The following is a 13,003-nucleotide window of genomic DNA, read 5'->3' as shown; positions in this document are numbered from 1 at the left end:
AGCAACAGTAACCATGTTAAGCTCCACAGGCCTTTTTGGCTAAAGGTATAGCAAATGAAAAGGAATAGCTTAACAGACTCCTACAATGAACACAGAAGGGTTGACACCATTACAAGAATACAAGATGTTAGTAAAACAAGCTGGAAGCAGAAACCATCTAGGTCATATCTAGGAACTCTTGAAAGCATGGTGAATCACAGGTTTTTAGATGGGAAAGTGTCAGACCTGGGTATGTAGTCTCAAACAACAGATCTTGCTGGAGGATTAGAAGCCAGTGAAAACCCAAGGGAAACTTTTAAGAGGCAGCCACCGAACAAGGCCAAACCTGAGGCACAGGTTGCAAGAGGGAGAAACATTGCCAGCAACTGTACTGTCATCACTCTAGAAGACACATCTTTCGATTCTTTTGACCTCCTGTTACCAGGCTGGGCAGCCGCAATACCAAGCTAACTATTCTCATTCCATTTTGCAATTCACCAAACAGTCTTCAAATTGGAGCCATCTGAAACTACAAAGCGGCATACTACCCCCAATTTATGCCTTTGACTTTCTGTTTCTTGGCCAGAGAACTATGATCCCGAGATTTTTCATGGGAAGGCTTTGAATCATCCAGTAACCCGAAAGCTGTGCTTTGTCATGGACAAACTTTCTGTAATTGCAAGAAGAAAAATATTAGGTAGAGTTTCTTTAAATATTGCCTCTCGTCCACCCATTCATACTCTCTTGATTAGTAGAACTGACCACTGATCATGAGTTGGGACCTAGCCAGTAGAGTGTGACATTCTTAATTTTCATTCCTTTTTTAAGCCTATCTTTTAGAAAAAATCCATATATTTATCCTCTTTTTCTAATTCTTTCTTTAGTTAAACCATTTTGTGTATTTTATTGCTTTAAGTAATTGGTATACTATTCCTTATATTTTATTTGCTATTTGCAGTGTTTAATTTCTAAGGTTTCTAGTCATTTTGTTTTCACCATGCTCACTTGTTCTTGGTTTTCAACCACCAACTTTGTTTTCACTGCCTTTGTTTTTATAGTTATTAGAGTCTCTCTTATAAAATTCTCCCTTTGATAATGCTTGATGTTGTACTATTTTTCAGTTCTCCTGGGCTGTGTTACTCAGCACTGACAAGCAAGGGCAGCAGCAACAGCAGGTGTAAAAACAAGAGATCACAGTGGAGAATAAGCTTTCTACAATGGTAGTATGGGTAGAATGATGAGTAAGAGCAGAATCTAGGAAAACACACAGTTTCAGCTTAAGCAGAGGGGATAAAGTAACCCTTTACCTAGGAAAGAGGAAGAGAAGAAAACTGCATAGGAACAGAAGAAACCTTGAAGTGAAGAATGTTTAAAACCAAAGTGCCAGAGATGCCTGGAATGGCAAAACAATCAGGCAGATGTATAGTCATCTATATGGACTAAGATGTCAGGGTGACAGCCAGAAATTAGAAGCTCTATGTCCAAACACATTAACACAAACTTGTCCAACAGTCATGGTGGGAAGAACCACACTAATCGTCAATATCCCTCATAAATATATTGAGAATCCTTGATGAGGACAAGAAAAGTGGTACCCTCTCAGAAGCCAAACACAGAATATAAACATGGAGAATGTGTTTATCGCTATAACACAAATATCATCCCTCTCCTTTTCTCAACTACCAGAGCTTACCAATGTGACTCTGCCATGTGTCGGGCACAAAGTACACACTCTGGAACAATACAGACCACCGCACAATGGGTTTCAAGATTGGCAAGGAAAATCCTTCATAATGTTGGAGGTGCACACAGCAAGGGCCCGCCTCTGTCTAGTCTGAGGAGCAGAAATGACCTCCTCTCAAGAACTTATCCTTCAGCTAAGATGGAAAAATGAATGTCAACTAAACAGAGAAGCAAGGAAATTTAAGAAAAGTCATGTTTAGGAAGGTTATGAAGGAAGGACTCTGTATTGACACATGAATGAATATGACAGATGATGAGAGATATAAGGAAGCCACAGTGATCCTGAAAAGGCTGGCAAAGCCCAGAAAGGACAAGGACACAGGTTTCAGAAGCTACAGATGTGTGTGTGTGTGTCCTACCACATACTAGTCTCTAACTGATCTATTAAAAAGGAAACACAAGGCATGACATACACAGAACATTGCAGAAATGAAACTTTGGTCACAAAGTTTCAGTCAATACTATTGATTCAAAACTCTGCCCAGAGCTGCCCAAGCTTCACTAAGCAAAATTTCTATGGGAGGAGGTAGGTTGCCAGAACACCTCTTCCACCTACCTAGAAAGCATAAAAAAATGTAAGCTTCTCTTCAAAAGGAAGAGCAGAACAGATGCTGGAACTCACTCCTGCTTAATTAAATTCTGCTTTTAGTTGAAGAAAGAAATACATTAGTTGCCTTTATTTTATAGGCATGTAACATTCTAAGAGCATATAAGATTTTATAGACTATCCTAAGAAAAAGAGAATGAGAGGGAGGGAAAAGAGAAGACCCAGGGAACAAACTACCCTAGTCACTTTATATTCAAGGAAGCTTAAGAAATAGCTGCTACTTTACCAAATCCAACCATTGGAACAATCAGATAAGGGATAACTTTCCCCACCAGTAGCATTCCAGCTCAGGACAAAAGCCTAACGTAGTAGCATTGGCTTATCACCCATTTCACGCCTGGCATCAAGTGAGTTCTTGAAGGTGTTATGTGTGTACTCTTTACTGGGTAAAGCAAGGAGAGGCTTGGAATTACTAGGACACTGTTGTTGATGCAGAGGTGGAGTCATCTGCTTTAAAGGAGACATTGAAATTTACTGTGGGAGCCAAAGACATTGCCAGCAGAGTCAGTAAATGTCCAGGACCCAACAACAGTGTTTCCCAAATCCAATACTAACCATGAGATCATTCCCCAAGGGAGTTTGATAAGAATAGTAATCCCTGGACCTGAACCACTCATCCATCCTCTTTGTATTTTCAATAGCTCCTGGGCAATCTTGATGTAATACCAAGCTAGGGAGCTCTCATCTGGTTCATTTTCAACAGGAGGATATTCTACCAACCGCCCAAGGGATATTTGGCAATGTCTAGACATTTCTCCTCATCACACTGCAGGAGAGGTGTTCCCGGCATGTAATGAGTAAAGCCAGGATGTCCTTTAAAAGCCCAGAAGGCGCAGGACAGCTCCCACAACCAAGAATCATCAGGCGCAAAGCAGCACAGAGAAGCATCTAACCCAGGAGCTTGAGAAAAAAAAAAAAAAAAAAAAAAAAAAAAACAAAAAAAAACCCTTATCATTTCTCTTTTCACCACCAAAAAAAAAAAAAAAACTGCAAGAAAATCCTATGACTTCTCGTTTCTGCACCACAGGTTAAAAAGCAGTTCTCTCAAAATTGAGTCTAATTTTCTTCATTTTCTGTTATCTTAAGAGCCCCATCTGAATTTTGGTGTTTTTATTTGGAGCTCGGTATCCATCAGTTGTGTTTGACCAGAAAATCAATGTTTAAACACTTCGGGATTTGCAGCTTTCCAAGCTGAAAATCTGATTTAATGTATTCAAGGAGAAGTTTTTTATTATCGGTTCCAGATTTGCCTAAAACATGAGCTGTTCATTCTTTCTATGTAACAGGAGAATGAGAACTGGTTGCTAATGGCTGCATCATTAAGCAGAGAGCTGCATGCTTATCTCACAGTGTTATGCAGGCAAGGAAGGACTTAGGAATACTGCCAATTATTCCTTACCAAATTGGAAACTTCTCCTGGTTACACCAGGGGGAAGTGCTGACTTTGAGTACAATCTTAAATACCCTATTAATCTGCCTGCCCAGGAGCCCAGCTCTTCCATGCTAGCCTGCCAGGCCCTATGTGGCTTTGATGACCACTGTTTTTCAAGAAAATGTAGACTTTGCTTTCTTCACCCAACAAGGCCCTGAAAATGTCACTGATACCAGAGCAGCAGGCACACCTGTGCTGGTACACTCTGTTCAAACCAAACTGCTGTCATTAGGAAGAATCAATAGGTAGGAGCACAATAGATGGGGAGGCTAAAACAGAACCAGCCAACAGAAAGTGAGATGTAGATTTACGAATGGTTGCCTGAGCAGCCGTGTTGAAACTGCTGGATTCGATGTAGCACCTTCATAGGAGAATGAGCCTGTGAATAATTATGAAACAGGAACTCTACATAGAACTATCAGGGCTATAGAAATATGTCAAAACACTACGTACAGAGCATTTATGCAGCCTGGCACAGTGCATGCTGATTAGATAGCAGCCATTATTATTACTACTGCTACCATTATAGGAAGGATTTCAGCAAAACTCTGAAATGCCAAGTACAGAATGTGAATGTACTTTACTCAACTAATGAGCTTTTAAAAGGTCTAGTCTAACTTAGATTTGCACCTACGGAATTATACCTTAAACATACTATAAAAACACGATAACTGAGGGAAAAAAAAATCAATTCGTACATGGTTACCAAAACATATATGTGTGTGTGTGTGTGTGTGTGTGTGTGTGTGTGTTTTTCTTTCTTTTGGGGAGACAAGCTTCCCATCAATATATGGACAGCTGTTATTTAAAGTGTAGCAAATGAAGACTATCAAAATATCTTTATCTTAGCTGTTCAAACCTCAAATCCATGTTCGACACACAGACAAAAAACCAGTGTGCTAGGTCCCAAGTCACAAACACTCTAAACCATACACTGACCACTAGGAACTTCTAATCAATCTCAAGAGATGTGTAGACCAAGAGAAATGTAAATCACATTGCCTGAAGAATTTATTAACTGCAAATAAAATGAAAATGAAAGGCAATGAAAAAGTCTCAAAAAATAGAAGGTTGGAAAAGGAATGTATTACAATGTATCCAGAAAATGGCTGGGTGAGGAGGTGGATATTAGCAGGAGCTAGGACTCACAGCAGGGGCAAGTCAGGCAAAACACGGGGAGGATTTCATGGCAGTAAGATGGTAGAGGAATGTGAAAATCTGTGCACATGGACACATCCCTAAAGAATCAGCATTTATTAAACAGGAGAGTGCTTCAAAACCGCAGATACCCTGAACACAGATTTCTTAGGGAAAAATTGCAGGAAGCTATGAAGCTATGCTTAGGATTTGGATTTGAGAATCGGAATCACCAGAAAATCCCATAATCATTCATAATCTTTTTTTTCCTCTAAGATATTACACTTTCCTCAAACAAAATATTTCTCTAAATCATCCAAACAGGAAAATGGGGCAATACAAATTTGCTCTGGCAGAAATGAATAAGGAAGCTCAGAGAATTCAGAACTGATTAAGAAGAACCAGCCAAATAAAGTCTGTTTACCAGGGACATCTTTTCTTCTGTTGTGAAATAGTTTCCTTGAGATAGAAACATTCCAGCCCCCAGTGATGCTCCTTAAGAAAGGAAGTAAACAACTCAAAACAGTTTCAGGAAGTGCCTGAAACTGATCAGATTCATTAGGCTTCTCCCTCTCCAAGAGCAAACAGTAAAAACCGCTAGAAAGCTCTCTCAAAAGAGCCAAGCTGCAAAGAAAACTCTGAGCCAAGCCTAGCAGCTTGAAGGAAGCAAGGACGAGTCAAATGGCCTATAAGAAACAAAGCCCAGCTGAACTGCCTGGCAAAGGCTCAGACCAACTAAGAAAACAGAAAAGGGCACTCTCCCATCTGTGGAGCTGCTGTTACGCCGTGCAGTTGAGGTCCAGGTTTCTAGCCTTTATGAGCTGTCACTGGTTTTGGTGATGCAGCTGTCTTTGAGTCATCTCTGCTTCTGTAAGTAACCCATCACCCATCTTACTGTAAGTAATGCCAATAAAACTAATTGTTTCACCAAGTTGGACTTTGGTGATCTATATACTTGGCCCTGTCATGGGCTGTGTATCTGGCATGAGTAGATGTGTGTCTTGTGTCTCCCCAGGAAAAGTCTGTCACACATCATCACCCTCTGGTCCTTGATCAGCTGGGCATCAATTTTCTAAATCGACTTACTATGACTGGCCTTTCAACTGACTTGCACACAAAGTGTCACATTTTGTGTACAAAGTACAAGGCTCATCCACTGGACCATAAGTGTTCCCAAGACGCTTTTTCACAATTGGAGAATTTCATCAACCACTTACATGTGAAGGCATGTACATGGAAACCATGTTGTCATCTAGCATGATTTGAAGGCAATGCCAGATAATAGCTCACACTGGTCATGGGAACAGGTATCACTTAGACAAGGATGATGCTTAACATCTGAGAGCTTATGGAATCAAGACCAAAGTTGTCCATTCATGGTAAGCATAAATGAGAGGGCTAAGGATAGAAGAGATCTGGTCAGAAGTAGACTAGGATCGGGGAGGAGACATAATACAGAATAACACAGTGAAGCCTCACAGCACTGACTGATGTCTGAGGATAAAGATTCAGGAAGATTCTGTGTAGTATTACCAAGAGGAAAGGAAACTGCACCTGAGGGAAGACCACTTGACTGATCCTACTAGATACCGTGTCAGTAAACCTAGCTCCAAATGAAAGTGCCACTCACCCACAGATAGCACCAAGACAGCACACCAATATGCGAAAAACATCATGGGCATGGGAATGGTGAAACAGTTAACTACTAATCAGAGTTCTAAGGAATAAGAAAATTTCCTAGGTAGGAATTGAAAGGTTTGCTGCTGGAAAAGAGAAAAGAGTCAAAAGGGTAGAAGCACTAGGCAGGACAGAAGGTTAACAGGAAAAGACTGCTAAAAGCCACGAAATGGATGGGCCTAGCATAAGATGGAAGGCCTGGAGAAGCGAGAAGCACCTGCCCCTCTTCTCTCTTTCCTGGAAAAGGAAGACAGGCTGAGGAGGGAGAAGGCACTAAGAGTCGGCATCATCATGTACATTCTCAGGCATAGCAATGATACTTTCCTGGCCCAGGCTCTGGCTCAGGCGAGTGGGTGGGGTGTAGGAAAGAGTTGCTTGAGTGTGAAGAGTGTACCAGGACCAGAAAAGCTGCTGTCTAGGAGTGGTGGTGGTCTGTGTGCAGATGTCCCCTCAAACACAACAGGTGTCAATGGAGTATGGCTGAGCAGAGCTGAGCCCCTGATAAAGTAGCCACTACTGAGAAAGCTCCTCCTCCTCAGATTCATTAATGAAGTGTCCATCTGTCAAACAGGAACTGGAGAAGTAGCATTCAAGGCAAGGCCACGATGCAATAGCTGTTTTTCCAAATGCAGAGTTGCCCAGGGATGTTGGTGGAGGAGTGGGAAGCCAGCAACTATTCCACAGTGCAAGCATGCTCCCTGTATATCCAATTCGTGGTTTCCTGCAGCCAGGTAATACTTCCCACTTGGCCTCCATTTTTTTTTCTCTCTTCCTAAATGAGGCAGGACAGGAATTAGGTGGCTTTCCAATGCTGTTCGTGACAGACACGCAGATGAAAAAGAATTAGACCACGTTTCCAATATAATGAATACCTGCTTAAACTAAGAACAAGAATGGCTGCTTTGACGATTAAGACTACAAGTAAGGCAATAAACTATTTATTTTCATATTTCTTCCGAATTTTCTATAATCTTCACAAGAACAAATCATGCCCCACCCCCTTTTTGAGGCAAGGAAAGGAAGGTTCCAGGAGGCAAACTGAACTAGCCCAGAAATCAGGGCCCTGGGACTGCTTAGCTTGGAATGTGTGTGTTCTCAGTGCGAACTGGAAGTAGCCTGTGGTGGTACAGTGCAGTGGATCCTGTGATAGGTGACTAAGTCAGGAAGGCAGTCTTTGGAAAAGTGCCCCAAGGAGTCATGGGAGGATCCATAGAAGAAACCTTTGGTAGGCCACAGGTTCTACCAGATCCTCAGCCACTGTTGCCTTGATCCTGAACTTCCAGCCTCCAAAACTGGGAGCAACAAGTTTCTGTTTATTACTCCATCTAAAGTACTTTGTTTCCACAGGTGAAACACCAAGCAAAGACTCATGCAGGGTCTCTGTATTCATATTCCACCCCCAGCATACACAACATCCACCAGTACTACACACCACCACCACAACCACCACCGCCACTACCATCACCCTTTGAGCTGCACGGCCACTCAGGAAGCACCTCTGGCCAGATGCTCAGATACCACAGATGCAGGTGAAAGATAACTAAGACAACAAAAAAGTGACAGCACTGGAGCTTCTGTGTGTCCTCACAGCCACCCTCCTCGGCCTCATGTGGCCTGGCTGGAACACATTGGATGACATTGGAATGTGTCCTATGGTGCAGCAAAGTCCATTCACAGAAAGATCCTAAGCACTCTTCCTGCTGAGTAGAAACACAGAAAAATCTGCTCAAGACTTACAAGAATGTAAACAAGTGCACGAGGAGCAGATGTCCTCACAAACAGGTGCCATTAGAGGACAGCTGAGCTTCTGATGACTACCACAGCGGAAGCTCCTCCACCATGATTTACTGGTGAAACATCCATCTGTCAAGGAAAGCCTGGTCACGAGACACTGGAGAAGCAGCATGTAAAGACAAGTCCACTTCTAGCCCTGTGGCTTTTTTTCAACATGAAGGAAGCCGGTATAGTTTTGCTCATGTTTATTATATTAAACACACCCCTACCCTTGTTGACAAAATGAAATTCTCTGCAGTTAGGCACTGCTTATTTTGTGTAAACTTCCTGGATGAGTCTAGCACAAGGTTCAAGGACCTCAACCAGAGTTGAGACAGTGACAGCATGATGCAATGATGGCATGATATGACAGGAGGAAGACCACAAAACAGCAATGCCTAACCTAACCTTTAAAAAAAGAAACCAAAAACCTGTTAATGAAATAGGAGTTACCCAGTAGGCATGAGGCAGACAGACAATAGCATCCTAACCAAAGGATGCAGAAAACCAGGAGAAACTCCTGGTGGTCATCACTTCTACTCTTCAGTGCATATGAAGATTTGTTTCCAAGTCCCATGCCAAGTTCTCACTTTATCAGGAAACACCACTGACAGAAGCCCTGCTATAAATACACCCAGGCAGGAAGATCCTGGGTTCCTCATTCTTTGTCTGTCTCAATATGGAATTGCCATAAGGACTATAATTTAGACAACCACTTAAAAGTTAAATCTTAAGAGGAAAGGAAGCCTGCAGGCCTATCACTGACTGACAGGTAATGGGGCTTCTCTGCAGTTCCAGGTTCGCATCCATGACACTGGAATAATGAACAAGAATGAGCCACAGAAGAGTTCCTGACATGTCATTCTGAAAAGGACAGGCACAGCACCACTTCTCTGGTACTTTACCCCAAAATGCAAAATTCAAATTTAACAGAGAGGATGTACCAGGGAAGCCCAAGCTAAAGTGCTTTCCATAAAACAGCTGTCAGAAATGGCTAAAGAATTATTTCAGACAGTGGAGACCAAAAACATAGAGTACTAAATGTGGTACAGTTTGGGGCGGGCTATTAGACATCACAGAAAAATGGCTTTACTGGGAAAACTGATGAGATATAAATATGGACACTATATTGCATTTTATATGATTATGGAGCAAGCATCTTATCTAAAATTATGTGATGATGTTAATGTTAGGGTATGCTTAATACAAGGAAATAGATGTAAAAGCATAGAATCTTTACAGTTTTCTATAAATCTAAAATTGTTCCAAAGTACAAAAAGCATTTTCTTTAAGACTGTCGAAACTCAATACATACAGAGAAGGCCATGCCCAAGGCAGAGAGCATTACACTGACTTGCCAAGCAGTTGGACTACGTGTCAAAGGCTGTCTTTTACACAGAAGACTACCTATCCCACAACCATGGTCAAGTCAAAATTAAACAATTCATTAGGACTGGGCAAGGTGGAGCATGCCAGTGATCCCAGCACTCTGGGAGACAGATGAGACTCTCTCAATAAACCAGTGGCTCTAGTGATTCTATTGTGCACCCTGTCTTGGGTACCACTTGTCATTTAGCTAGCTATGCTGTGCACAGGGATACGCTAGGAATCTTTTATTGTTATCATTTCCTAATGGTCTAGGAAAGGCCAGAGAATCTGCATTTCTAAGATGCAAGCAACTGTTCCTGAGATCCACGTGCTGATAAAAGCAAAACAATGAAGCAGAGTGGACCTTCCACCCATGTCTCAGCAGGGCACAAGACGGCTGTGAGTGATGGACCAGCTTTTCCTTCGGTGGTCATTCCCGCGGACTGTCCATACTGAGTCCCAACTACAGTTAGTCTCTGCCAAATAACACTAGACAATCCTTTTAGAAAGCAAACTGTGACTGGTCCTGGGCAGCCCCCATGTGAAGAAGGTTGAGTGCTGGCTGCTGGATACCTGCCCAAAGCTATGGGGAATGTCTGCTTTAACTTGTAGTTGTTGTTTCTCCAGTGCCCTCAGAGGACAGTTAAAATGACAGTCAGGTGCTGCTCTGAGGGCCGCTTCTTAACAATATGCACAATGCAACCTTTCTGACATGGAAATTTAGGCCTACCTATTCTGATTTGACTGGTGGAGTTTGTTTTGATTACTCCTTTGAATTTACACAATGCCATGTAACTCTTGCAGTGATCTTCAATCTGATGATAAAATCTGCCCAGAAGAAAGAACTGTGAATATAATTATAATGTAGTATCAAGAATATAATGGTTAGAGTTGCCAAGGCATTCTAATTGAAAATACAGCATGGCACTATGTTTCCTGAACCCTGTAAGTATAAATTAAGTCTCGTCTTTCTTCCCTTTAATCACTTTTTCTAGAATGATTTCAGTGAAAAGAGCATAAAAACAGATTCTCTGGACAATCTGTAATCAAAGAACGAGAGCCATTTCACATGACTGTCAATCATCCAGGCTCACAAATGAAATGATTCTTATGAGTTCCCCTAATATTCAGTACGTATTTTCTGATTCTGTATTGTATTCCAGATAATGTACTAGACACACAGTGCATTTTATACCAATAATAAAACTATGATTGACTGGGATCCAAGACTGAGCCCCTTTGTACTAATTTTATTATAAAGCTGTTACTATAACAACAAAATGCTTGTTGGTTCTTCTGGAGATAAAAAGGTTGGGTTTTTGTTTTGTTTGTTTGTTGGCTGTCTTGGAGTTGCTTTACAGACCAGGCTGTTCTCAAACTCACAGAGATCTGCCTGCCATGCCTCCCTGAGTGCTGATATTAAAGATGTGTGCCACCACCACCACGCCTAGCTTATAAAACATTTTTCACAGTAAGTTTTACCTTGCCCATATTAGAACTATCTGAGTCCCATCAGGTAAAACGAGGGCAGCACAGATGTCCTGATGCTCACAGCCAAATCAGCTTGTCCCTCTCGCTGGTGACATTACTGCTTCAGGCAGGAACCCAGTATTGACACCATCCAGTAAATGAGGCAATACAAAAGCCCCATCCATTGCCAGTGTATATGCACAAACTATACTACAGCACTTACTGCCCAGATTTTACAACCCCTTAGAGAAGGGAGAAGTCTGCAACCACTCAGTACAGAGAGGAACGCTGTTATGAGCTCTCCAGTCCTGGTTGCCTTACTCACCTGGTCAATTTCCATGAGTTTAGGGTAGGCTCCAGGCCATTCTATGGCCACCTTCACGATATCAGCAGGCGGAGGCATTGTGGGACCAGAGGAAGTCCAAAGCCAGTGGAAATGGGGATTCTACTGTGTGGACGGACCGTCACACGTGTCTAAACCTAATGAGGAATGACAAAAAGAAAGTAGTTTAGCGTAGATACAACGCAAACTCGCTTCATCACTTCCTGTTTTCACTGGTATATGAGAAATGCTCCCCTTGGCGGGGACTGAAGCCACCCGGCCACCGCCAGAGGCAACACAGGTCCCCAAAGAAAGACGGAGGATGTGCTAAAGCACTGGAGGCAAAGCTCCCAGAAGGCACTGCCCAGGGGGTTTCAGCTTGCCACGTTTTTTTTCAGGAGCAAACCAGCAGACCCTTACCACAGGACAGAACCCTGCTCTCGGTGGTGCTCCGGTCTGAATGAACAGGGATCGCGCCCCGACTACATGTAAACCTTGGCGCTCAACAGTCTCCGGAAGAACACACTGCCCAGGAAGTCATGGTCAGGAAGTAGCTTTTATTTAAAGCATTTTCTGTGTGTCACAAATAGATCCGCTCTGTGCTATAGCAACCAGGATATCATGAGGAAGGAGAAATTCCCCAGCAGTTTACACATGCTCACACACCCCCCCTCCCCAAGGCCAGTCTTCCAGAGGGAGAATACACAGTGACCTGGGAGTTTTCAGGAGAGCCTTGAAGTCTCTCACAAAGGAAGTGACAGTTTTCCTCTCCTGACTCCATTTCTTTATCTCATTGACTATTCAATGAGACAAAGTAGTGACGTGATCTACTACGGATATACAGTATGGAGATTCCCCAGATGTCATTCCACCCACAGTCCTTTTCCCTAACCCTATAGCTGTTCAATTGTTGGTTCTTGATGTTCTTCTTCAGTGTGTCCTCCTGGATGGAAAACAAACACAAAACATATTCTGACATTTTCCCCTTTCTTTATACAAAGGCAGCATCCTGTACCCTTTTTAATTTAGTGTATCTTCTGGGTCTCCATATGGGACAACAATGGAACATTCTTTTCAAAGCTGGTCATCAGCATGTGTCCTCCCTGATAAGCCAGGTCCCTGCCGTGGGTTGAGTCCATGATTTCTCTCTTACCTGTGGCATTACAAACCATGCATAAATGTATGCATATATAATATTTTCTCATGTTAAAAGCTTATCTCTACATTACAATCACAGAAGTAAAATTTCTGGGCCAAGAGAAACTCCTTTTTAAATTTTGATAGGTATCTCCAAAGTCCCTCCTTAAGGCCCTACCAACGTGCTCTCCCTTTAGAAATGCCTGAGGCTGCCTGCTTGCACACAGCCTCACCAACAGATGCAGTGTGTGCCGGCCTGAAAAACGTGACGGGCTGAAAACCTCACAGCTCCACACACTTTTTAGCGTATATTTTTCTCATTGTTAAATATAATGATGGAAAGCCACATGTTCCCTTC

At 42.4% G+C, this 13,003-nt stretch overlaps 1 protein-coding gene across 5 annotated transcripts in view; it reads right to left on the bottom strand.

Moving 5' to 3' along the window:
* The window catches only part of Elmo1 (engulfment and cell motility 1), a 517,373-nt gene that overhangs the window by 409,445 nt on the left and 94,925 nt on the right, over positions 1 to 13,003 (bottom strand). For 4 of the 5 annotated variants that reach the window (XM_055597231.1, XM_055597230.1, XM_055597234.1 and 1 more), the window contains exon 2: positions 11,512 to 11,666. In XM_055597231.1, coding sequence (XP_055453206.1) covers positions 11,512 to 11,589 — 78 coding nt within the window. In that variant the 5' untranslated portion in view covers positions 11,590 to 11,666. Of the gene's footprint in view, positions 1 to 11,511; positions 11,667 to 12,523; positions 12,543 to 13,003 lie in introns of those variants that run through there. The other variant, XM_055597232.1, reaches the window with a different exon arrangement.

This window comes from Psammomys obesus, unplaced genomic scaffold, assembly GCF_907164565.1.
Source record: "Psammomys obesus unplaced genomic scaffold, mPsaObe1.curated_primary_1811, whole genome shotgun sequence".
NCBI classification, from domain to species: Eukaryota; Metazoa; Chordata; class Mammalia; order Rodentia; family Muridae; genus Psammomys; species Psammomys obesus.
The sequence above is the reverse complement of the archived record's forward strand: the minus strand, read 5'-3'. Positions and strand labels throughout refer to the sequence as shown.